General features: G+C 39.3%; 1 protein-coding gene across 2 annotated transcripts in view; it reads left to right on the top strand.

Annotated features, from left to right (window-relative positions):
* Window positions 1-26305, top strand: part of CNTNAP5 (contactin associated protein family member 5) — an 881311-nt gene that overhangs the window by 451739 nt on the left and 403267 nt on the right. For both annotated transcript variants that reach the window (XR_009009129.1, XM_007169254.3), the window contains exon 7: window positions 1768-1911. Coding sequence is in view for 1 of the 2 variants with exons in the window: in XM_007169254.3 (XP_007169316.3) it covers window positions 1768-1911 (144 nt within the window). In the remaining variant the exon portion in view is untranslated. The remainder of the gene's footprint in view (window positions 1-1767; window positions 1912-26305) is intronic.

The following is a 26305-nucleotide window of genomic DNA, read 5'->3' as shown; positions in this document are numbered from 1 at the left end:
TCTCCACACTAAATCTATTTAACATCCATTACCACACATAATTACAACATTTTTTTCTTGTGATGAGAATTTTTAAGAGCTATTCCCTTAGTAACTGTCAAATATACAATACAGTATTATTAACTATAATCTCCACGCAGTACATTACATCTAGTGACTTATTCATTTTATAACTGAAAGCTTGTACTTTTTGACCTTCTTCACTCATTTCGCCCACTCCCCACTCCCCCACCTCTGGCAACCACCAATCTGTTCTCTTTATCTATGAGTTGTTCGCATTTTTGTTTTGTTTTGTTTTTTAGATTCCATACAATGGAAAATTTTAAATGCTTGAAATTCACTGGAATTAAGTTAATGATGAATATGTGAACGAGAGAAATAAAATAATAACCTTAAGTGAAGGGCCTTACCAAATATATTTTGAAAATAGAAAAAGGCACTGGGTTCTTGTATAGGAAGATGAAATATTTCAAAAATGTTTATTCTTCTCCAAGTAAATGTGTTTATGGAAATAACAAATTCTAACAGATTATTTTAAATAAAATTATTTTGAAATTAAACTTTAAAATAGGCAAAAATACCAAATAATTATCTAGAGTAAAACAATGATAAATAGAAGTGGGCAGCAGGATTAATCACTCTTATCATATATTACAATGTATAAAGAAGCAATTTTTAAAAAATGGTGTGGAACTTATGGGGGAAGAAAAGTAGACATCTGGAAGTAAGCTTTGCTTTATCTGTAGCCATTCATATGAGGCGAAGACATTCTGATTGGGAGGACAAATCTTCCTGAAATACACTAAGCATTCAAATAGTTTAAATACATGCTAAAGGTAACATTTCAAAGCATTGAAGAAAAACTGGGTTACTCATTAAATAATGTTGGGATAAACATGATTAAAGAAAGTGTTCTGCTTCTCTTGTATAATAGGAGGAATATTCATACCAAATCAGGTTTGTTTTTAAAAGAATATTTCCATTCCAAAAGTAATGTGTAGTAAGTAATTCTTACTGGAAAGAAAAGTGGTAGAGAAAACTAGTAACCCATATCCTTCCCAGAGACAACTATCATTAATAGTTCAGTGTATTTCTTCAAGTCTAAATTGTAAGCACATGTTTTTTTGACATCATACTTTATACCCAGTTATAACTCCTGCATTTTTCAGTCAACATTCCACTCATTTTCCACTTTATAACAAATGTTTACTCAGCACCATTATTAACTAAGTAGGAGTCTATCATATCAATTCTCAATTTTTTCTTCCATTTATTTAAATGTATGGGATATTTGAATTGTTTCCTATTTTTCATCTTTATAAAAGTAATTTGGGAACAATTGTGTTCATAAGGTGTTTTTGGTACAATGCAGAATAAACTAGGTCTGAGTAGAGGTATATTTTGTTTGTCCCTCGGTTTTTCTTTGTATGTCCTCAGATATTTGCATAAGAGATAAATATAAAGATGTTGATTTTCTTTTCTTTTTTTCCTCCTTCTGTAAATTATTGTTTTATTTAGTATTAGAAGGGTTCAGAAAGGAAGTAAAACAGTTTTGTAAAATAAGCTCTTAAAAAGCAAGCAATTATAGTTATTTTTACGTGGCCTAATCAGTATCCTTTTAAATGTGTAATCAAGTGGCATCTATAATTATTTGAGCCACTTGGCTCATGCTACAGTTGAATCTTCTGAAATTCACTTGCTTACTTTCCTTTTCCTGTTCATTCAGAGCTTATAACTAAGAGTTGACTTTTTTTCTTTCTCATAAAGCTTAGTTTTGGAGGAATTCCAGTACCAGGCAAACCTGGGACCTTTTTAAAGAAAAACTTCCACGGATGTATCGAAAACCTTTACTACAATGGAGTAAACATAATTGACCTGGCTAAAAGGCGGAAGCATCAGATCTACACCGTGGTAAGTCAGCATCCTTCTCAGCTTGATGGTTTCTAACACTTTGGGGTAAGTCTTGCTTTCCCCATCCTAACCTTGACCCCTTCTCATAATATGTTTACATTACACTCTTGGAAGTCTTATCGGACTCCCAGGTGAAACTGGAGGCAAAGCAGGGACTGAATTGGTGTGAATTGTGTCTTGGGGAGAAATAAATACATTAGAGGCACCTACAGAATTCTGTCTTCCTGGCTGTGAGCTTGTGCCATCTGTGGGCAGGGTTTGCAGTCTACACTGGACTGACATGAATCTCTTTGTTATCCCTGGGAAATGCAACAATAGAACCACAGATTCTATTAAATTCTACATCTTCGGAATTATATATTTGTCTACTTATTGTTGTTAAAAAATAGGGCATTTTGAAGAAGAGAGGTTACATTTTTGGTGTTTTTGAGATTCCCTTTGTACTACTTATTATGCTGGCAAGTTAAAAAATTTTTAATTAATTAGTATTTGTCTTCCCCCAATAGACCATGAGTTTCATGAGGACCAGGACTTTTTCTTTTTCACTACTGCATTCACAGTACTGGTGCTTTGCACATAGTAGATGATCAATAATGGTGTGGACATTTCCAACTATAATTGAGGATTTGTCTATTTCTCTTTCCAGTTCTATCAGTTTTTGCCTCATATATTTTACAGCTCTGTTGTTTGGTACAAACACAGGGTTGATGAGGATTGCTATGTGTTGCTAGTGGATGGGCCCTTTTATCATTATATAATGTTCTTCTCACTTTATGATGATTTTCTTTGCTCTAAAGTCTACTTAATCTGATATTAATATAACCTTTCTTTCTTTTGTTATATATTAGATAGATAGATACAGATAAAAGTAAAAGAATGGAAGAAAAAATACATAAATATAAATATATATGCCTATATCATATTTGAAGTGAGTTTATTGTAGACAGTAAATAGTACAGTCATGTTTTTTAATCCACTCTGTCAACCTCTGTTTTTTAATTGGTGCATTTAAACCACTTACATGTAATGTTAAAGTTATTGATGTATTAGAGCTCAAATATATATTTTTGTTTGTTTCTTTTGTCTGTTCTCTCTGTTTTTTATTTCATTTCTCTACCTTCCTGTGTGTTTCTTGAATGATTTTCAGGACTCTTTTATGATTTATCTTGTGTTTGAATATATCTCTATGTATAGCTTTTGTTAATGGTTTCTTTAGGTATTATATTATATACATATAATTTATTACAGTTTACTGATATTTCATCAATTTTAGTGAAGTGTAAGAACCTTACATCCCTTTAAGTTCCTTTACCTTTCCCTGTTTATTATATAACTATCTTAATTAAGTTTATTATATAATGTTCTTATTATTATTTTCTCCCTATATTTTTAGAATCATATCAGTATTTTTTTTTTCGGCTGTTGAAGTTGTTGGTATGTTAGGGCTCAAATGTGTGACAGATTCAACCATCAAACATAATTTAGAAATCTCAAGAGAGAAAGTAAAGTGTATTGTATTTACTCATATTTTTGCTTATTGTTGTTCTTTCTTCCTTCCTGATTTTCCTAGATTCCTTCTTTTGTAATCTCTTTTCTGTTTAAAGAACTTCCATTCTCTTAGGGTGTGTATACTGATGACAAATTCCCTAACTTTTCCTTCATCTTATAATGCCTCGATACCTCTTTCATTCTTGAAGGCTTTGTTCCCTGGACATAAGATTCTGGGTTCATAGTTGTTTTCTTTCAGCACTTGAAAAATGTTGAGCCCCTCAGTGGTTTCTGGTGACAAATAAATACACTGTTATTTGATTTTTTCCTCTACAGATAAGATGTAATTTCTTTCTTACTGCTTTCAGTATTTTTTTTTTTTTTTTTTTTTAGTTTTCAGAAGTTTGACTATGATGTGTTATGGTGTGGACTTCTTTGGGTTATCCTGTTTGGGTTTCACTAAGTTTCTTGAATCTGAGGGATTACGTCTTTCACCAAACTTGGGAAGTATTCTGCCATTTATTTGAGTATTTTTTCAGCCTTTCTCTTTCTCATCTCCTTCCTGAATTCCAGAGATATGAATGCTTGATCTTTCCTTATAAAATCACAGGTCCCTGTTCCTCTGTTCATTTTTTTCTCAGTCTATGTTGTCTGTTGTTCAAATTAGGTAGTTTTTACTGTTAGAGTTTCAAGTTGATTAATTCTTTTTCTTATTCCCTTCCTTTTGTTATTGTGCACATTCATTATTTTCTCATGTCTGATATTGTATTTTTCAGTTCTAACATTTTCATTTGATTCTTCTTTACATCTTCTATTTCCTTGTTAAATAAGACTTTCTATTTTTTAGTGAGACTGTCTATTTTCTTATTTGTCTCAAATGTGCAATTGTTATTTGAAGGATTTTCATTATAATGACTGCTTAAAAATATTTGTCAAATAATTCTAACATCTTTGTCATCTCAGTGCTGGCGTCTACTGAATGTCTTTTTTAATTCAATCTGAGATCTTCCTGTTTCTTGGTATAACAAGACATTTTTTACTGTAACCTGAACATTTTAGGTATTATAATGAATCCTATTTAATCCTATATTTTAGCTGTCTTCCTCTGACACTGTTCCAGTAGGGGAAAGGTGGGTTTTGCCTCAATACTGCTAGGCAGGGGTAGAATCCAGATTTCCCACTAAACCTCCATTGACAAGGGAGACGCCTTGTTACTACTAGGTGTAGAAGGGTGAGCATTCTGGTTCCCTGCTAGCTCTTCATGGATACTCTCTGACTGGGAGGGGTAGGAAAACCTCGTTACTCCTCTCTGTGTGACCTCCAGTGACATCACAGCATGTGTGTTTTTGGGGGGGGGACTCTGGTGGTTAAAGTTCTGACTGTCTCAAGCCATCTCTGGCACCATGCCTGCAGGGAGTGGGTGGGTTCCCTCATTACTGCCTGTGGTGGGGGGAAGTGAACATCAAGACTCCACTAGGCATGTGGTCACCATTGATACTAAGGGGAGAGGCTTGCTACTATGTGACAAGGAATAAAATCCAGGCTCCATACTTGGTCTCCGTTGACACCTCCCTGGCTGGAGGTTTTGGGCACCTTGTTATAGTATGGCTGGATGGTAGTGTGGCCATAGTGTTTTTAAAGGTTGTTGGCTGGTATAGAGCAGTTATTGTCTAAATGTATTCTGCCTTATTCTGTTGTTCCTTTCCTTGCCCTTGGATTTGAAAGATGAGGCTTCTAAATGGGGACTAATATTTTGTTTGCCCCAGTTGGTCTCTCTGGGTTGCTGGCTTCTTCAGCAACAAGTCTAGGATGTAGAAGCAAAAGAAAAATCTAGGGAAACCTCCAACGTTGCTCCTTGGGTCTCAAGATCCTAATACATGCTTGCTTTCTTCTTTCCACCATTTAGAGTCTTTCTAAATTTTCTTTATATATAATGTTCAGGGTTTTCTAGTTGTACTTGGTGGGAGAAATAGAGGAAATCACATTACTCCATCTTCCCAGAAGCAGAAGTCCATTAAACTCACATTATTTTAAAACCTTTCATAAGAGTAGACCATCCTATCATTGGCAGGCAAATACTGATTTTCCTTGCAGTCTGGTCATTGGACTACCTGGCAAACTGGAATTTAAATGACCTTGAGGTCTACTTTTCCCTTGATAAGTGTAACCTGTAATAAATATTTTATGTTTGGGGGTTCCATATGTTAACACATTTTTTTAAGTAGTTATTGATTTCCAGGGTATGAAACAGGCTTGCTTGAGGACCATCACACTTGGGTTGACGGTTGTAATGTTTTAAAGGGTTGTCCCTGGCTCAGGCTCAAGACTCTTGACGATGTTACCCACATGTACTAAGGTTGTTCATTATCTAATTAAACTAAGCACTAGCTTGCTAATGATACTTTGCCTGAGTCTAGATAAGGAGAGTTGACCATGGAAAGCATATTCATACCCATCACTTGCCCATATTATTCCCCCAAAATATTTCATAACATACCTGTTTCATTGAATTAAATCTGCTAAAACAGTGGGCTGAAACACTACTAGGAGTTTGGCTTAGACTGATGTCATGAATATCAACGCACCTGAAAGACAGGACAGCACTAACTTCATTGTGACAAGAGTTGGTGAAACAAATTTAAACCACAAGGAACTGAAGAAAACATTGCTCACTTTCATTGTTCAAAAACTGGGCCTCAAAAGTGTGAGAGCCTGAGCCTTAGATATAAATAACTGCAATTCCTATTGTTACCGAGTCCAAGCTTGTACTGCTCACCACATGATTGGCCAAAAAATCTAGAGACAAGGTGTTGGGACAAGGAAATGTGACTTTATTTGGAAAGCCAGCAGACAGAGAAGATGGTGGCCTCGTGCCCCAAAGAACCATCTTCTCCAAGTTAGAATTCAGGCTTCTTTTATACTAAAATGGGAGGGAGTGTGGCTGGTTGGTACAAATTTCTTGGTGTCAGAATCCTTTGTTCTTGCAGCCATCCGCTTAGTTCAGGTCATGATATTCCTGTAACCTTCCAACAAGACAAATGTTATTCTGTGTTTGCAACTTTTAATCTATATTAATGGAAAAGTGTTATAACTTTAAAGCTCAGAGCCTTGAGAATGGACTATCCTGTATGTTTCAGGCTATGGGCAATATTCTTAACTTGTAGCAAAAGCAATAGAATACAAAAGTTAAAGTAAAAAAAAAAAAACAGATCCAATATGGAGTCAGATTTGTTCTTCTCTATTATACTGTGGCAACATTCATAAAAAAACCTCCAAACATACATTACGTGTTAGAAAATATATTAAATGATAAGATATATTAAATAATAAGTCACTGAATATACAGAGCAAAAAGGGGGGAAATCAGGGAGAACAAGGAGAAAAACATGAATTTCTGAATATTGGTGGCCTTCATCATCTCCTTTTTGGAGAGAATCACTAACCACAATTGTAATAAATGTTTCATTGATTTTTTTTTAAATTTTATTTATTTATTTATTTATGGCTGTGTTGGGTCTTCGTTTCTGTGCGAGGGCTTTCTCTAGTTGCGGCAAGTGGGGGCCACTCTTCATTGCGGTGCGCGGGCCTCTCACTATCGCGGCCTCTCTTGTTGCGGGGCACAGGCTCCAGACGCGTAGGCTCAGTAGTTGTGGCTCACGGGCCTAGCTGCTCCGCGGCATGTGGGATCTTCCCAGACCAGGGCTCGAACCCCTGTCCCCTGCATTGGCAGGCAGATTCTTAACCACTGCGCCACCAGGGAAGCACTGTTTCATTGATTTTTAAGCTACTGGAGCACTTACCAAGCTGCCTAAAACTTTGCTACCATACTGTATTCCTCAGAGTTTAATTGGCAGTGTTGTTAATATGAAGCACAAAGAATCCATTTATCAGTAATGTACTTGGGGAAAACAATCTCAGGAAAACTGTTTTACTTTGCATGTAAAGAACTTTTAGTTTTAAGCTTCTCAATTCAAAGGGGGGAAAAACCCATTATTTTTCTTCCAAATTGCTTCTATTTCCTTGCTTAGGTGAAAATTCCTATCACTAGAAACACACACACACACACATGCATTTATATACCTAATCTTTTTCCTTTAGGAATTGCATGTGGGAAGGAATGGTTTGCACTGTTAATTACAAGTACAAACTCTTTTATTCCCCTACTCAGGCTTAAAGTTCCCCCAAAGATACGGTACCAGCTACAAAATCAGCTTTGTTCCAAGTTACTAAGCCACAGCTGTGCTAAGTAAGGACTTTTGAGAGGGATGGTGTTTTTGTCCTTTTCCAGTGTCCACAGACTCTCTCACATTTATGGAGTGTGGGGAAGTTCAGAGTTGAGCAGGAGGTTCAAGGAATCCACAAATCAGGCAGCAAGGGTAAGGTGATACCCATCAATTACAAAAGGTGATTCAAGACGTAGAAGCACCAGCCTTGGCCTCATCCAGCACAAATCTCTCCAGCCGGCTGCATTTATGCAGCATTCTCATTGCAATTTGTCATTCCTTTCTTGTGGGACCTGCCCACCCCCTGGAGATTTAACATCTGTTCCATGGGGATAATTCAACCTAGTCTTAGTCTTTATAGCTCGATTTGACTACAAGACAACCTTAGACATCCCGAGACGCAGTAAAAGTCACAGCTTAAAGTAGACATAAAAAATAACCTCACTATTTTACCTCAAATCTCCCACCCTATGCTAATACAGCACCATATAACAAACAATCAGAAAATAAATGGCCCATTGAAGTGTGTGTACAGTACCTGTAATGTGGATTATTATATACATAATATAAGAAATATATGCCTTGCTAGTTTCCTGAAAATGATTAATTTCATAGCTTCCACTTCATAAGAAATGATGCTTTCTTGGAGCTCTCCTTTTGGAGTGTTGCATCCCCTCTCCCAGAGGCAAGGAGAGTAACGTGATTGTCTGGGAGTTGGCTTAATTGTAGGTGTTAAAATGATTATTTCTCATTTAAAAGAAAGGAATAGGAGAAATGCTCGTATACCTTGACTTTGTCTTCAGTGGGAGGGGAGATAAAGGCAAACGGCCATTAGCAGGACTGTGGTTATAGAATTGGCTTTGGAGCTAATTGACCATGTAAATCTGCTCCTGTGCCTTTGTCTCCAAATAACTGGATGGGTGATGGCTAAAGCATGTATGATGATACCCCCAACTTCATGGCTGAAATTGCTAAACCCTCATCAAATGCATTTCCACCCAGCCTAGAGGGAAACCTCGCAGTCTTCTCAATCCACTGCTCCTGGCAGCACCAACAGTTACGTAATTGTTGATAAATCACTTAGATTCCTAATCTCACTCAACAGCTCACTCAGCTATGGGGCCTTGGGCAATTTACCAAACCTCAGTATCTTCATATATGTAAAATGGGACCATTATAGTCCCTACCTCAACCTGTTATTGTGATGATTAAATATGTGTTTAACACAATGTAAGGTCCACAGTAAGCACCCAATACGTTGAAGGTATTATTAAGGAACACTTCTACCAATCCATTCAACTGAAGTTGGCATGCAAACCAATATTTGTTTGTCATCTTAGGTATATAATCAATGACTCACATAGACCTTTTGCATTTTATGATCCCAACAAATAATAAAAGTAGATTGGAGACAGCTCAAGTTTTGCCTCCTGAATCTGAAGTTTAGTTTATTCCCACACTGTAGAAATCATGAAGCGCGTTTTGGGTAAATATATTGCAAACTTATCGATCTCATTCATCTGAGGATATTTAATGACTAGCTTTAGTCTAGATTTGGTCAAATGATGGACTCTTTTAACATAAGGCATTTAAGAAAGATGTTGCCCAGTGGACTTGGGTGTAACAGGCGTACTAAGTGGGCTTTTGTGAATGTTATGGTCTTCTGTTTGCATCTCTGCTGCCATGCAACTCGTTGAGTGTGGTTGTTTATTTTTTAAAGCTCTGAAGAAGCCAAGAGATAAGGATAAGTGTACAGATGAGAGCACGTACACATTCACATCTGCGTATGTGCATGTGCCCGTGCACATACACGTATATAGTGACAGCAACCTTTGTCTTACCTGCCTGTGACCCAGAAGCTCATGAAAATCTCTCAGAGAAAAATTCCCGGTGTCTAGTGAAGACTGTAATCTCTTCAGCTTGTCCCCGGGATCACGTTTCATCCCTGTGAGTATGCTCCGTGATAAATGATGCGTTCCCTTGATGGAAGGAATTATTTGAATAAGCAGCTAACCTATCAAGTCTTCTGTCTCCACATTCCTGCCATTTGAGCAGTCTGACATTCACATCACCTGCTTCTAGGTCGTACGCTCCTCATACCCTGGAAAAAATTATTTTTAAATTATTAGCTTCCAGAGAAGTGGCTTTCTTTCTGTCTTTGGGCAAAGTGAAACTAAATAGTTTCAAGGTCATGTGAGGAATAATGTGACAAAGTTAAAAAAAATAACAATGAAATGGTCATCCTCTCTGAAAATGATTCTACCTTAAGTCAGTGTTATGACTTTCTTTTCTAAGATGACTGTTTCTTAGCTCGATCGTTATTTGACGTTATTAAAGAAAACATCTTTAGAATGTTAAAAATATGCATTTCTATGTGTTATCGATGCCATTTGGAACATACAGAAGAGCTAACCAGCCGGAGAGAAAAACACAGTTCTCATCTACACGTATTTCATTTTCAGGTTTTAATTATATATTTGATATAACATAGACCATATTTTATTGACAACTTTATATCTTGCTTTTCATGGTTAATCTTTTTCTTTACATATTTCCTGTGTCTTTAAAATTGTTACTAAACCTTTTAAATCTCTTTACAAATGTAATTTCTACATTAAGTCCATTCACCATAGTTCATTCAAGATTCTACTGCATTAAAGTGTGAGTTGTTTGAATTTTTATTGCCTAAAATAATATTGCGGTTACAAACATAACACTGAAATAATTTTCTGAAATTTAGAATGGATCACCCGAAATGAAGATTGTTGGGTCAGTTATTACGCATTTTTGGCTCAATTCATACTGTTGAAGTCTGTACCAGTTTCCATACCCACCCACAGCGTAGGAGGGAACCACTCATCCACCAGTTTCACCTCCTGCTTCCCTGCCATTTGAATATGCAAATGCCTTTGGAAAAATGGGGCTACATGAAAGTCGAAATCAACTCAGGTGCTGTCCTTCTCTGCAAAACTTCCGACTAATGAGCTGAGCATGTTCCTTTTATGCTTTTTTTCCCCATAATAACGGCCATGACTGTCCCTTCATTTGAAGACATCTTCTTTCAAGAACTCTCTTAGAGACAATGCCACAAATCACCATGGTAATGCCAGAAGGGCAGTAAATGGAGGGATGACAGATGGACCCCAGTCATATTAGTTCCTCTGTCCTGAAATATCTGTGAGAGGTAGGCAGGGGCAGACGTTATTATAAAGTATCTTTCTGCTAAAAGATACTTTATGCTCAGGACTGGGGAAAGTCAATGATATATAGTCAGTGGCCATGTCATTCACAGCCTTCTTCCCTCTCTGTTGGAAACACTACACCATCAGCTTTTATTCATTTTTATTATACAGCTATTTTTTCCTAGGGTCCTAAATGGCTTTCATGTCAAAGTGAAAAAAAAAAAAAAAAAAAAAGGCAAATTTGGGCAGATGTGTGAATAGCACCGGTTACCTGGGAATTGGAGACAATCTATCAGGTCTTCCAGAAACGGCCCCTTGTGGTTTGCTAATTGCCAAATACACTTCTCTTGGGTATCTCTTCCAATGTAGGAACTTTGGGCCAAATCCTTGCCTTTGGCAAGAGGAAGAAAGATGGCAATGGAGGTCAGAGTGTCTGGGAGGAGCCTATCTCGTTACACCAAGATGGCTATGATCTTGGCAGGAACTCCTACTCGTCCCGTGGCTCTCAGCATGCCCAGTCTCTGGCACTGGCTGTCAAGCTCTTCCTCCTGGACTTAAGGAGATGGCTGAGAGTTCTGTGTAAGGATTAAGTACCTCCCCAGAAACTCTGCAGCCAGTGGCTCTTGTATTCCTGCAAGACAGATGGCAAATTTCCTGCTTGGGTTTTGAATCCTTTATAATCATCTCCTCACATCTATAGGTTGATTTCCCAGTTTATGACCATGGCTTCTTTTCTAGCCAGGCCCAGAATATTTACTCTTTCTGGAATTCACTCTGTGCATCTCCTCCTCTATGCCTTGCCTTTTCATTCTGTGTTTGTCCCATACTCACTGAGCTGCTTCTCTCCATCACTCCCTGTTGGTTCAAACACAAACTCACCATCTTTCTCCAAGCTCACAAGTAGGGCCAACATCTTAAACCGGGGTGATACTCAACATGTTTCACTGACTCTCAGAAGTGGAGCAGGGTCCTGGAGCCCCCAGGCTGTGTGGACCATAGACCCTTGAATTGCTGCGGGGAGGCCCAGGGGAACTGGAAACCAAGCAGGCAATCCTACATTCCAAGGAGAGACTTAAGGGCTCTGCGGCTAAATAACCAAAACTAGGAAGTTTCAAAGTTATAAAATTGGAACCACCAGTAGGGTGTACTAGTGTGAACCTGCTGTGTCCTTGCCTTGCCTGTGTTAACTTCAGTAGATTGTCTGTGGCTTCCTGGAGCCCAGGGCTAGGAAGAAGCATGGGACCAGGTCCGGACTGGGTAGAAGAAGATGCTATGATTCCTAAGCGGAATCCATCACGGGATTGGGAAAGGAGTAGTATGGAATCTGCTCTGTGTACTGGCCCTGTGCAGGCACGTTCCTGGTCCCACCTTCTCCCCAGAACATCTCTCCAACCCTCAGGTCCCTTGTGCTTTCCTTGCTGTGAACCTCACACACATACAACTTAGCACTTGATTCATCACCGTCCTCAAAATACAGTTGTTGAGGATCTGCTATATTCAGAGAAAGTGAGCCTGCCTTCACTGGATGGGAAACTTCTTTTTAAAATTAATTTTTATTGGAGTATAGTTGCTTTACAATGTGGTGTTAGTTTCTGCTGTATAGCAAAGTAAGTCAGCTATACGTATACATATCTGCTCTCTTTTTTGGATTTCCTTCCCATTTAGGTCACCACAGAGCACTGAGTAGAGATCCCTGTGCTATACAGTAGGTTCTCATTACTTGTCTATTTTATACATAGTAGTGTATATATGTCCATCCCCATCTCTCAGTTCATCCCACCCTCCCTTCCCCCCTTGGTATCCATAAGTTTGCTCTCTACATCTGTGTCTCTATTTCTGCTTTGCAAATAAGTTCATCTGTATCATTTTTCTAGATTCCACATAATGGATGGGAAACATTTAACCTCTGTCTGCCCCCAGCATACACACAGTGGGTACCAGGTCACCGTTTCAGAACTCAGAATCCAAACCTGATGCACTTACCTAGGACAGGTCCTCATACCTGCTTTTTGCTCTCCTGGCTGTCATTTTGATTGTCACCCCTCCTCTGCTGATTTGCCTTTTTGGTTTGACACTTTTTGTTTGTTTTACCACCTTGAGGCCTCTCAGTAATCCTGCTTCTCCATTTGTTTTTACAGTCTTTTCTTTTTTTGTATTTTTAAAAATTTGTTATTGATTTACAATGTTGTGTTAATTTCTGTTGTACAGCAAAGTGATTCAGTCATACATATATATACATTCTTTTTTAATATTCTTTTCCATTATGGTTTATCACAGGATATTGAATATAGTTCCCTGTGCTATACAGTAGGACCTTGTTTACCCATTCTCTATATAATAGTTTGCATCTGCTAATCCCAAACTCCCACTCCATCCCTCCCCCTACGGTCTTCTGCTTTCTGACTTTGACTAGATCCCCTGTCCTCCACCTGCAAGGCCCACAGTGCTTCTGACTGCCATACCCTCAGCCACTGCACACGATTGGCCAGACTCAAACCTAGTTTACAAGAGTTAAGAAGAAAAAATGATAGAGCTAGCAGTCAGGAAAAACTTCATGAAGGTGATGAAAGGGTAGGAACTTGCTGTGACTTTGAAGAAAAAGACACCTCTTCCTTAGAAAATTCCAAGTTCTTAGGAAGGCAGGACCAGCCGGATCATGGTATATGCACCAGCTCCAGGTGGGGGCATAGTATTACTTGGAAAAAGTGTATTTTATTCTAGCCTAGCTCTTTGCAGAAGTTGTTCCTATCACTCTAAGTATTGTGTAAGTTTCACAAAATAAACATTTTTTCTGTGTCACTCATAGTGTTGAATACTTGATGGTCAGGAAATGTACATAGAGGAAGGCACTGTGTATTGAAGAGATTATGATCTCTGAAGACAGTGAGAATAAATCCCCGCATTAACACATAATATCTATAGAATCTGAACAAAGTTACTTAATCTCTCCATGCTGCAGTGTCTTCATCTACAAGTTAGAAATCATCATACCTACGTCACATATGTACCTTGACTCCTGGGATAATGTAGGCATTGAATCACTAAGAGCTACTAATATCATCATAATGATTTTTATTGTCCTACTTTACTCACCATTTCTCATTGTATATTCCCCGTGAAGACCATAATCCTATGATTATGTCTATCCTGTTATATAAATGTCCTTCTACGAGTACAACGCTAAAGATTTTAGATCAGTGATTATTCATATTTCAGGGGGCTCACGCCCTTTAAGCAGATAAAGAAAGCTATAAACACATTTTATTTTGCATAACATTTTGGAGGCATATAGACACTCCTGAAGTCTATCCACGGGCAGCAGGTCAAGAGCTTAGCTCCAGATTAGGAGAATCATAGATACAATTAAACTTTTTCTCTGTCTTTATATGTTCCCAGTGGTCTTACATAAATGTCCCTTGTTGAATCACCAGGGCCCTGAATAAGTAGGGGACTGACACTGTATCTGTTCCTTGTGGGACAGCGGGGCTGGCTTCTTAGAAATGCTTCACCTTTTGTCACAGGATTTAGAAGACATCTCTATCTGTCAAGGTCCGTGTTGTCTGAAAGGAAAAATTTAGTAGCTAGTAGAAGGTGGTTAACTACTAAACTGGATAAAAGATGACAGTAAGGGGTCCAGAAATAGCAAGTGTGAAAAACCATGTACTTCATCTAGGCTGAGAGGGTGGACAGAGAAGGAAGTGGGGGCCAGGAGAGCTCCCCCTGCCCACCTCGTAGGCTGAGATCCTGACCTTTCGTTACCAGGGTAGCCTGCAGATGGCCAAGAAGTTTGTCAGAGAGAGCCATCTGTGGAAGCTACCACCAGTGGGGGATGTGTGGGCTGGAGCTCACCTGTGCAGCACTGACTCACCATCCAGTAGGGCAGGAGCCCAGACAAGTGCCTGCTAAACGCCATGGCCCTGCAATGGCTCTCTAGTGCCCTCTACCAACCAAGCCTAGACATAAGAGAAATGCTTACAGGATACAACTCCGGGGACACAAGCAGGGCGGCTTTGCAGCTGAAACTTTGATGTGGATAACTGTCACCACCTCTCATCTCTTTTCCTCCTTTTAAGATCTAGGTTAAAAATGAGAGGCCCTACAACGTTCTTGAACTGCCATAGTCAGTGTGTGCTTGTGTACTTGGTTCGACGTGTATGTGTGTGTGTATACACATGTATGCCTCTGTACCTACCTACACACACACACACACACACACACACACACACATTTTCTTTTCTTTAGATACAAAAAGATAAACACGAAGTGCTTTTGAAATTTTTTTGTCTTTTTTCTTTGCAGTTTTGAGAAAGAGATAGGATCTTTACTTTGGGGGTAAAAACAAAGTACCCTTTAAACACACACACACATACACACACATAAAAACGTGCAACTAGGGACTTCCCTGATGGTCTGGTGGCCAAGACTCCATGCTCGCAATGCAAGGGGCCTGGGTTTGATCCCTGGCCAGGGAACTAGATCCCATGTGCCACAATGAAAGATCCTGCATGCCACAACGAAGATCTCGTGTACCATGACTAACACCCAGGGCAGCCAAATAAATAAATAAATAATTTAAAAAAAGCATGCAACTAGCCCAAATTTTGACAGAATGATAATTCTTGGTCCTCTCCAAAGAGACAATTTGTTGTACTCATGACTGTTGCCCACAAAAAATAAAACAAAGGGGAAAAATAAGAAAAAAGAGACAAAAACAGAAAAGAAAGGAAAAGAAAAGAAAATGAGAGGCCCTAGATGTCAGGAAGAGGAAGCTGGGAAGACAAATAGGAGGGACACGCACGTTCATGGTTTTTGACTCCTCAGCATAGGCTTAGGCCATAATAGCCTGTCTCACAAATGTACGAAGTACTGCAAAATCTCAAATACAGGTCCAGGCTCTTGTGAGCATTTATTTAACTTTGTCATTACACGTTTGCTAATAGAGAATACTGAAACCACAACTATTCTCTTTTATGGGTCCACACAATTTATTACATTAAAAAGCAACTCTCATATTCAAAAAGTTCAGAACATTCTGTAGGTAGACTTGCACTGGAAGTACCCAAAAAATTTACCCCTCAGATGAGAATTTGCGATGCTCCAGTTCTCACAAAAATGTCTCATATTTCACCTAAAGGTTTTCTTATGTTGTTTACTCTTCTCCTTTGAAATTGTTTTATTTCCCTGCGTTTCTGTCTACATTTTCTCTAACATCTTAGTTCAGCGCATCACTCCACTCCTAAGTCAGCCCATGGGGTTATCCATTATCCCCCATACTGACCAGTTATTATTCAGTTTTCTCCCTGATGCTGTAACAAGACCCAAAATTTGCCTTGCTTTACCCAAGGAAGCAAGTCTTCTGAAGAACATTCAGATTTGTCCTCATGGCATCAATACAATGCAGTAGCTAAACATCTTTCAAAAATAATGATACTTTTAAAATGCAAAATAAAAGATTGACTAAGGCTTTATGAAAGCAACTCTGAGATCAAGAACAAGGCTAAAGGGACGCATGTAGCATACAGAAGCCGCATGTGATGTGTCTGATAGAAATCTCGTGCCTGATAAGATTTGAGGGTGAGGATATGCCCTCAAACCCACCATTTACTTCAGTTGTACACGCCACACGGTAGAGGCTTATAAGCACACTACGTTTGTGTAATACACCGCAAGAACCACAGCTGAGGCTCTGAGGATGGATCATTCAGTGCCAGCTTCCCAACGTGAATGCAAGATCAGGCAGCCCCAGAAGACGCCCTTAGTGTTCTAGGTAGGCTTTGTGTGAATGTGCTTCACTCCACGCACATAGGCAAATATAATACTGCATCCTGGAACAACAGCAAAAACCTATCCTGCATTCTTCCAGGAAACTAGAAAGCACGTGAATTTTATCAGATTTTGAACTCAGTGTGATGACTGGCAAAAACCATTAAGACAATTGAAGCATCTTTTGTGTATGTTTGTTTATACCCATAAAATTAAGTGTTTACAACCTGGGTTTGTCAATTTATGGCATGTGTATTAAATTTCAGTGCTTTGTGACCCAGATATCCCTGCAGCCCTCATAGACTGTATAGGAAGTAGTGGGTCCCCAAGTTTCCTAAGAGTTGTGAGATAATTAGGGCTGACACTGCTCTGGGAAAGCACAGCCCTCTCACCAGTATAACTAAATAACCAACATGTGAACCAGTAAGTATCTTGACAATAATGTTTAATTTTCATTTTTGTTTAAAAAATAATGTTGCAGATGCAAACTATTATATATAGAATGGATAAACAGCAAGGTCCTACTGTATAGCACAGGGAACTATATTCAATATCCTGTAATAAACGATAATGGAAAAGAATATGAAAAAGAATTTAAAAAATGTTTACAGATTATAGGGAATTTGTAAAACACAGAAAAGTAGAAAGAAAAAATATCACCTGACTTCTCATCAACGAAGGCAACCATCAATACTATGCCAACCAAGATTTTCCAGTCTTTTCTTTTAAGGAATATTCTTTTGTGTAATTTTTCTTCCTTGTTATCCATATACTCTATAATAAAAACAATAACTTGTTGAGCATTTATTATGTGCCAGATTTTTCATAGTCATCTATTTTAATTCTTGAAATAACCCTATGAAGTAGAATTTTTGTGGTTTCATTTTACAAATGTGAAAAATATTAAAGCAACTTGCCCAAGATATATAATCAGTAAGTGATAGAACCTGGTCTCTATCCCTGGTCTTTCTGATATCCAATCCATGCTCAACTGCTGTGATATGTTTTTTGCACATTTTATATCCTTCTTTCATTACTGAGTTTCTAAATTTTAACTAAAGTAAACTTACATTTTGAAAATGGTGATCAACACATGTTGAATAAGTGCATGGATTTTTTATAAGAAGAAAAAGGAGTGATTTGAATTCCTGTTGAGGAAGTTAACACACGACAGATGGTAGGTGCTTAATAAATATCTGTTGGACGTTATGTTTTGATGATTATAACCGAGGTAAACTTGCAGGGTCTGATTATCAGTGAAGAAGAACGTTTCTCTTTTCAACACTGGAGCATCTTCTGAAGAGAGGCTGATCCTCTCCATACCTAATGACCTTCACAGATAATTAAAAGATCCTAGTACCATCTCACTGTTAGCTGCCTAGAGATAGAAAACTAGAAGATGATCTTTGGGATGCCTCCCTCTGCTGATGGTTTCTATTTCCCTGGATCTGGCGGAAGTGGCATGGCCTAATTAGAAAGAGCACCATGTGAGTCAGAAGATGTAGCTTCCCCATCCAATTGGGTCACTAGGTAGCTGGGTAAACTTCACAGTTAACTTATTCTCCCTGGTGCTGTCTACAACTGAGACACATCCTCTAGATAATCTCTAACATACCTTTCAACTCAAAGGCTTCATTAGAGCGAATTATTTAAAATCTCTCTATCACTGTATTAGTTTGCAATGGCTGCCGTGACAAAATATCACAGATTGGGTGGCATGGACTAAACAATAGAAATTCTTAAACAACAATTCTTAAACTGCTTAAACAACAGTTCCAGAGGCTAGAAATCCAAGATATCAAGGTGTTGTCAGGCTTGGTTTCTCCCGAGGCCTCTCTCCTTGGCTTGCAGGTGGCCATCTTCTGGCTGTGTCCTTACGTGGTCTTTCCCCTATGGGTACACATAGCTGATGTCTCTCTGTGTGTCTAAATTTTTTCCTCTTACACAGGCACCAGTCAGATTGGTTTGGGGCTTACCTTAATGGCCTGATTTTAACTTAATCGCTTCTTTAATAACCCTATCCCCAAACACAGTCCCATTCTGAGGTACAGGGGTTAGGGCTTCAATATAGGAATTCTGGGGAAATGCAATTCAGCCCGAACCAATCACTTAAGATTGTATTATCTGGAGGCCACTTACAGTGCTTGTCCGCTATTATGAAAACCCCTCCACACCCCGCCATACAAAAGAAAAACACAGGGCCTGCAGCCCCATGAAGTAGTTAGGGACCCTGACCTGTCTTACTCTGTGGCTTTCATCCTGAGGGTCCCAGTAGGCTTCTGGAACTGAGGTATCATAGCTGCATATAAAGCTGCAGAAACGAGGAAGACGGGGAGATAAAAGGAACATCCCTGCCAGCTGGATCAGCTCCCCACTCAATGCTCCCACCATGACTGGCCTAATGGGCCAGACTTAGTCACCTGGCCACACATACCTGAAGAAGTAAAGAAATGTAGTCACCTGGTTGAGCACATTATTGCCTCAAATAAATTATAGAGTTCTACTACCCAGAAAGGCAGAGAATGGGGAGATTTTGAGTATATAACTAGAAATCTCTACCAAAATCTCTTTGAACAATATTTGGGTGTCCTCATGTAAGAAGTGGTACAATTTCTATTTTAGTGTCCAGGTTGGAAAGCACAATTCAACCATCACCATTATAATGATGCTCTAGAGTTGCATTGTCCAATATGGTACCTGTGTGGGGCTAGGGGTATTTGGAATGTGGCTAGACCAGATTGAGATGTACTGTAACGACAATGATTTTAATATCAGGTTTAAATAATATTTGTATGTATTGACTTAAATAACCCAATATTCAAATTTAAATTAAGTTCATCTCTTTCATTTTACTTTTTTAATAAAGTACCAGAAAATTTTTAATTGTATATGTGGCTCCCATGATATTTCTGTTGGACAGTGTTGATTTAGTATATCTTCACCCTAAATATAAGTATTCCAATGGCAGCCTTTTTTGAAAAAAACTATTTTTATTTGGAAAAATTTTTTAATGTTTATCTAGAGATTAACCGTAGTAATCAGAATTAGAAATGTTTTTTTCCCATTTTATAAGTCATTATTAATGAAATTGAGAAGCTGACTTTTGTAGTATACTCATTATTGAGCAGGAAATTTGCTTAGTTTTTACAGGCCAGTTAATGCTACTTGCCCTTCATGCACACTTGCTACTTTTCCAATCTGTACCCAAGAATCAAGAAGCCCATATTATGTTTTCAGAGCTAAGAACATTTGTTCCTCCCTAAAGTAAATTAGTAAATTTAATGTAATAAAGCACCGTACACATGCACGTAGAGTGGAAAGATGTTTTGTATGAGGGCTAAGTAAAGTCATGTGGAGAAGTAAGTTTACTCAAAAGGAAAATGTACACACACACACACACACACACACACACACACCCCACCTTCCTTATTATCGTAATGACTTGTTACCTATTCGAAAAGATACATGCACCTCAATAGCCAAGACAGGGAAACAACGTAAATGTCCATTGACAGACGAATGGGTAAAGAAGATATGGTCTATCTATCTATCTATCTTATATCTATATATACATATGCACACAACAGAACATTACTCAACCATAAAAAGAATGAAATAATAAAATAATGCCATTTGCAGCTATATGGATGGACCTAGATATTATTATACTAAGTGAAGTAAGTCAGAAAGAGGAAGACAAATACCATATGATATCACTTATATGTGGAATCTAAAATATGATACAAATGAACTTATCTACGAAGGAGAAACAGACTCACAGACATAGAGAACAGACTTGTGGTTGCCAAGGGGGTGGGGAGGTGGGGGAGGGATGGATTGGGAGTTTGGGATTAGCAGATGCAAACTATTATATATAGAGTGGATAAACAACAAGGTCCTATGGGAATGATATTCAATATCCTGTAATAAACCAAAATGGAAAAGAAAAAAAAAATGACTTGTTACCTTTGCCTACTTGAGTGTAATAGGCACAGGACAAAAACTTGCAGTAGCGGGGACAAGAAATTCTGAAATTATTCAGAAATGGAAACCATTTGAAAAATAATAGTCATTGGGTTTCATATCCAGCTGCTTCTAACCCTACTTGGATTAACTGCTGTTATTTCTTTCTCTCAATAATCCATGCAAATGCCCTTGATAGCAATTCTAACCCTGAATAGGGTTGTCTTGAAAGCTTTCAAATAAAATAATATTTGGAAACTATATCTCTAAAATGTACATTACAAAATTGTACTTCATTTTAAGTAAATTGGAAGTAGAGAAAAATTTAACTATGTAAATCAAAATCAACATGATTCCATCACTCAGAGAAAGCCACTATTTAGCAAATTAATCTCTGTTCTATAGTTACATATTTATATAGGTATATTTTATCTGATTCATATGTGTAAATTTGTATTCTGTTCATTTCATTTGGTATTGTATTATAAGTGACTTTCATGTTTACCATAAACATTGTTATTAGTGGCAGCAAAATAGTGTGTCAAATGGATATACCATAATTTACTTAACTATTCCATTAATTTTAGATCCAGGTTTGTATTATTATAAATAATGGTGCTTAGTGTATAAATCTCAGTCCAATTTCAGGTTATTTCCTGAAAATAGATTTCTAGAAGTGAAAGTAAAGTGTCAAAAAGGGTTATTCATATTCCTAAGATTCTTGATTCACATTTCCAAATAGCTTTGCACAATATTTAGAAACAGAAATGAGAGTGTTCAGAATAGAGTTATGGCTTTATCTTGTGCCTGAAAACTAAGAGGTTATCAGTTGAACCATGGGTCTATTTTTCATTCCCTTCTGCTCCCCCATTCCCAAGGATTTCCTCTGGGTTTCGCCTCTAGTTGAAAATCACCATTATTTGGCAAAGCCAGAAACTCAGGTGGGGGTATTCACCTTTGATGCATAGGACATAAGCACAAAACACAGGACCAGAAACAGAGACACACACAGGCAGAGAGGCAAAACTGGATCCACAGCCAAGGAGCTGAAGCAAGGAGGTAGCAGGCTTAGGATGGCAAAAGAGTCAAGTCAAGAGTCTCTGAGGATGAAGACCGTATGGGGCTCTCAGTGGGTCCCTGTTTACTGGTGCCTGCAGGCAGCCAGCTCGTGGGAGGTCAAAGGAGAGGGCCATGCGGGGGACCATCTGCCAGCCTGCCCATGCCCTTTGGCCGTGAGTGGGGCATTCTTTCTGATACCAAGCAGGACCCTGTGAGGCTCCTGGGCACAAAAGCCTTTCTGGGTCCCCCCGTTTCTTGATTACAGGAAATAGGTTTCATTTAGCCTCCATGACCTTCCCTGAGTTCCAAAGGGCAGGTTCAAACAGTTGCTAATCAGGGAAGGGAGGGGATGCAGAGACAAGGGCGGAGCAGTCAGGAAACAATAGTGCAGCCTTGAGGCAGGGTCCTGGTGCCCCTCAAGGGATACACACAACAACATCTTCGAGCTGTTTTACAGATACTAAAACCCCCCGCCAGGTGGGAGAAATGAACTGTATGTTGCCCACAAGCACGTAGACCCCAGACCAGTTGGAACCAGAGGTTTGATGATGCCAACTCCCGATGACCTCACCACCGGCCAATCAGCATCTCCACAAGCTGATCATGCCCTGCTTCTTGAACCATTATTATAAAGCTCCTCACGACCCCCTTCAGGTTGGAACACACAGTTTTGAGGGCACTAGCCGGCTGTGTCCCCCTTTGCCTGGCAGAGCCATAAAGCTATTCTTTTCTACTTCACCCAACACTCTGTCTCTGAGATTTAATTCGGTGTCAGGGTACAGAGGCCAGATTCGGCTTCACTTCCAATATTAAAAATGCTTCTTTCTTGAGTGTCCCTTACATGAAACTGCAAGGAACTATGATCTTCATCCTTGAAGGCTTACTTTGGCAGAAAGAAAACATCGCCTGTGTTTACTGTTGCCATGCCCATCTTCCCAGTGCTGTTCTCTGTTTTCTTTCCTTCTGCCCCAATTCAGCTCCCGTCCTCACTCCTTCCTATTTATCCTCCAAGCTCAGATGAGAAGGGACTTCATAAAGCCCTGCTACACGCTGACCCAGAAACAGAGACTTATCTCTCAGTGCGCCCCATCGCAGGTGTGATGACATGTCCTACGGCCTTCATTCTAATGCAATGCAAGCTCCAGGTGGGCAAGGCCTAAGCCTGCCTGTCTCCTGGGCTGTGTCCTTGTCACTGGGACCAAGCCTGGATCATTTGAGCAGCTTAATAAATACCTGTTGAACAAACAAACAAACAAAATGAAGGAAACTGTCTTCCCCCTAATGTGGAAAAGAGCCTTCATTCAGTCCCCTGCTCCCCCTGAGTGTGTGAATCACAAAGATAGCTTCAGCTCCCAGGGCTGCCTTCCCCTACATTTGCTGAGAGCGTGCCGGTCAGTCCTGGTAGTTTTCAGACAAATCGAATTAGAAATGGTTGTACTCATTTGGAAAATCAAGAACTGGCTTTGAAATCTTTCCCCACAAGTTAGATTGAATCAAGATCGTTTCCCCCCAGCTCATAAATGCTTGATTGGCTTTGCTTGATGCCTTGTGATGGAAACGCAGCCTTGCATTGCTAGCTCTATTTTTCACACACCAGGGTGTTGTGATGTCTGGATTATGATTAAAAACAAAACGAACACACACAATGAAAATGCTTGGTGGATAACAGCTCAGCACAGTAAAGGTTGGAAGTGCTTTAGGAAACTCTAAAACCATCAAGGTAAGCAGAACTTCAAGCTAGGTCTGCCGTATTCCCTTGAGGTCTTAAAAATTGATTTTCTGGTACAGCAGGTCAGCCATACCTGACTTATCATCTCTTTTCAGGACCGCAGGAAGGGATGAGCTGGGACTTGGCTGTGACAACCTTTGAGGAGTCCCAGTGAGAGCAGACTGGCCACTTACCCTACACCTCCCTTGCTCACCCATGTATTCCTTGCTCACCCATGTATTCCTTGCTCTAGCTTCTACCTGAGTCCCCAGACTCAATTCAGACTCATCCTACTTTTGGTCCAGGTCTATTCCTAGCCTACCTCCACCTGTGACCTCAGGTCTTTTTCAACAGACAAAATGGTCCACTCTTTATTTTATTTTATATTTTTAAAAAATTTATTTTGTTGAAGTATAGTTGATTTCCAATGTTGTGTTAGTTTCTGGTGTACAGCAAAGTGATTCAGTTATACATGTATATAATAGTTTGCATCTGCTAATCCCAAACTCCCCATCCATCCCTCCTCCAACTCCCTCCCCCGTGGCAACCACAGGTCTGGGAGTCTGTTTCTGTTTTGTAGATAAATTCATTTGTGTCCTATTTTAGATTCCACATATAAGTGATATCATAGGGTATTTGTCTTTCTCTTTCTGACTTACTTCACTTAGTGTGATAATCTCTAGGTCCATCTATGTCGTTGCAAATGGCGCTGTTGTGTAGAATGTCCACTCTTTAAATCCCTTTTATTTTTCTTTCTCTTTTTCTGTGTGGGCAGATGGGGAGTTCTCAGATGAGAGACAGCTGGGTGCCCTGGGTGTCAGAGGACCGGGGTCCCAGATCTGGCAGCTCAATTTCTGGTTTGTGCCACCCTTCCTGCTAATGCCGATCTGCACTGCCACCCCACCCCACATCAGAGGCGCAGTGAGGGGGTGGGCTCTTCCCTTTTCGGGGAGTGAAATGCAACTGTGCTTGCGTGTGCCTGGAGTCTGTAGGCTGCCAGGAGACACAGGGCTCTGGGGCAGTTTTCCCCCACCCTCCTAGGGAGCCAATCAGACTGTCTGCCAAAGTCCAAGACCATAGCATCCCAAACGCATCAATTCCATTGCACATCCTGGTGGCCAGTAGGTCCTCAGGGCTTGGCTCCTGTCTTATCTCTGTCCTACTCTTCCCAGGGCACTCAAGCCCAGAGCAGGGTCTTACTGCTCAGCTGGTGAGCAGTGTTTGCTGGGTGAAATAAAGTACCAGGAGAAGAGAGTCAGGAAGTGATGGCAAGTGACCTGATTGAGAATGAGTTGGAGGCCAATGACATTGCCTTCTCCTCACATGCGTTTTATCTATAACTTCTGTATTTTCAGATTATAATTTAAAGCAGAGCAGAGGATAACGTTCTGGTGCCTTCTGCAAAAGACCTAACTGGCTTGAATCACTATCCCAGGCAGTAGTAGGTGTCTTTGTAGTGAAGTGAGTCCAGAAGGAACGCACTTGCCAAACCAAGATAACTAGACAAAGATGGCACCCATCTTCTCTGGTCAAAGTTTGACTGGGGGAAAATGCCCACCAATGAGAAATACCTGTTAGCAATTCATCAGTGATTGGCCCCTTTATCTATAACCTATGGTCTATGCAGCCAATACAAGATCAGCAAGTAAGTAACAATTTTGAAAGAGAGTGGATTCTTGACATAGAGATACGGCAAAAGCAAAGCCCAAGTAGAAATTTAGGCATAGTTAGCTTTTGCTGTTAAGGTCTAAAATTTGCCATGTACATCCATGGCCTCAGCTGAAATAAGCAAAGGGTTATGTTCAATCCTAAAGCTGTGAAATAGGCACTAATTCAGTCATTTGTTAATGTCTTGCTTCTCAGTCTTATTAGTTCCTTGTTTTAGCCTAGTCAATTTTGGCATTTTTGTCTTTACACTATCTGAGACCTGGCTAAAATACCAGGTGTCCAATGAACAAGTGGTGATAGATTTCATGTTTAGGAATCTTTGGCAAACACAGAGATCATTAGATCACTGTGTAATACATTTCTATCTGTTCTGTCTACCATATACCCACATTTAGACTGTAATGATGTTTCCCCCATCGTAAGCAGAACAGCATCTTCTAAAGTTGGTCCCTCTGTACAAATGATAAGCCCTGTCTGTGACAGTTTATCTGATCCATTCCGTAGTCACATAACACAGACTTAAGTGGTACTAAGGTCTCTCTGTCAGATCCTCCTCACCCATGAGGGACTAGGAGATCACAGTAATTATGCTGTTACTCTAAGATCTTCTTTTGGATGAGTTCCCCCACCATGGAGGAAAGATTTTAGTTGGATGCCTTTTACTGGATTTCAGTCAGCATTTGACAAACTTCTGATCTGGTGGTAGAATGACCTGGAAACATTTGGAAGGAGGCTGCAGCTGAGAACCTGTGTTTTCTCTCATTGTTTTCCTCTGATTTTCCTTGCACTGCCCTTGGACCAGCACCCAGCTACCTGGCTTACATATAATTTCTCCCATTTTATTATCTCCAAGAAAGTTTCAACCACCTTAATTCCCGATACAGTTCCGCATTCACCTAGCCTTCTCTTTGTATTTTAGGATGCTGTTTCTGGAGAGGGGGGCAGGAGGAAGAATAGTCAATCAGGTAGCTGTTATACCCTGGTAAACATGTTTTTTTTGTTTTTTTTTAATTGGGCTTCTCTTTTAAAGATATGGACCAGTATCATCTTCTGCTTACTTGCTTTTAAAAAAAAAAAAAAATATATATATATATATATATATATATATATATATATATATATATATATATATATATATATTATAATTATCTATGGAGACTCTTGCTGTATTCCCTGAAGTTAGAAAGGAATTGGTAGGGAAAAGGCTTAGGTTTCCTTTCTTATGCTTTGAACCATTATTTTAAAAACATCTTAAAAAGCAAGTACTTGGTTACACTTCTCACTCCAACGCTGGAAATGACTCTGTTGGTGCCTATCTCCCCTCCTAAGAGAAGATAGAT

Source organism: Balaenoptera acutorostrata, chromosome 8 (genome assembly GCF_949987535.1).
Source record: "Balaenoptera acutorostrata chromosome 8, mBalAcu1.1, whole genome shotgun sequence".
NCBI lineage: Eukaryota > Metazoa > Chordata > Mammalia > Artiodactyla > Balaenopteridae > Balaenoptera > Balaenoptera acutorostrata.
The sequence above is the reverse complement of the archived record's forward strand: the minus strand, read 5'-3'. Positions and strand labels throughout refer to the sequence as shown.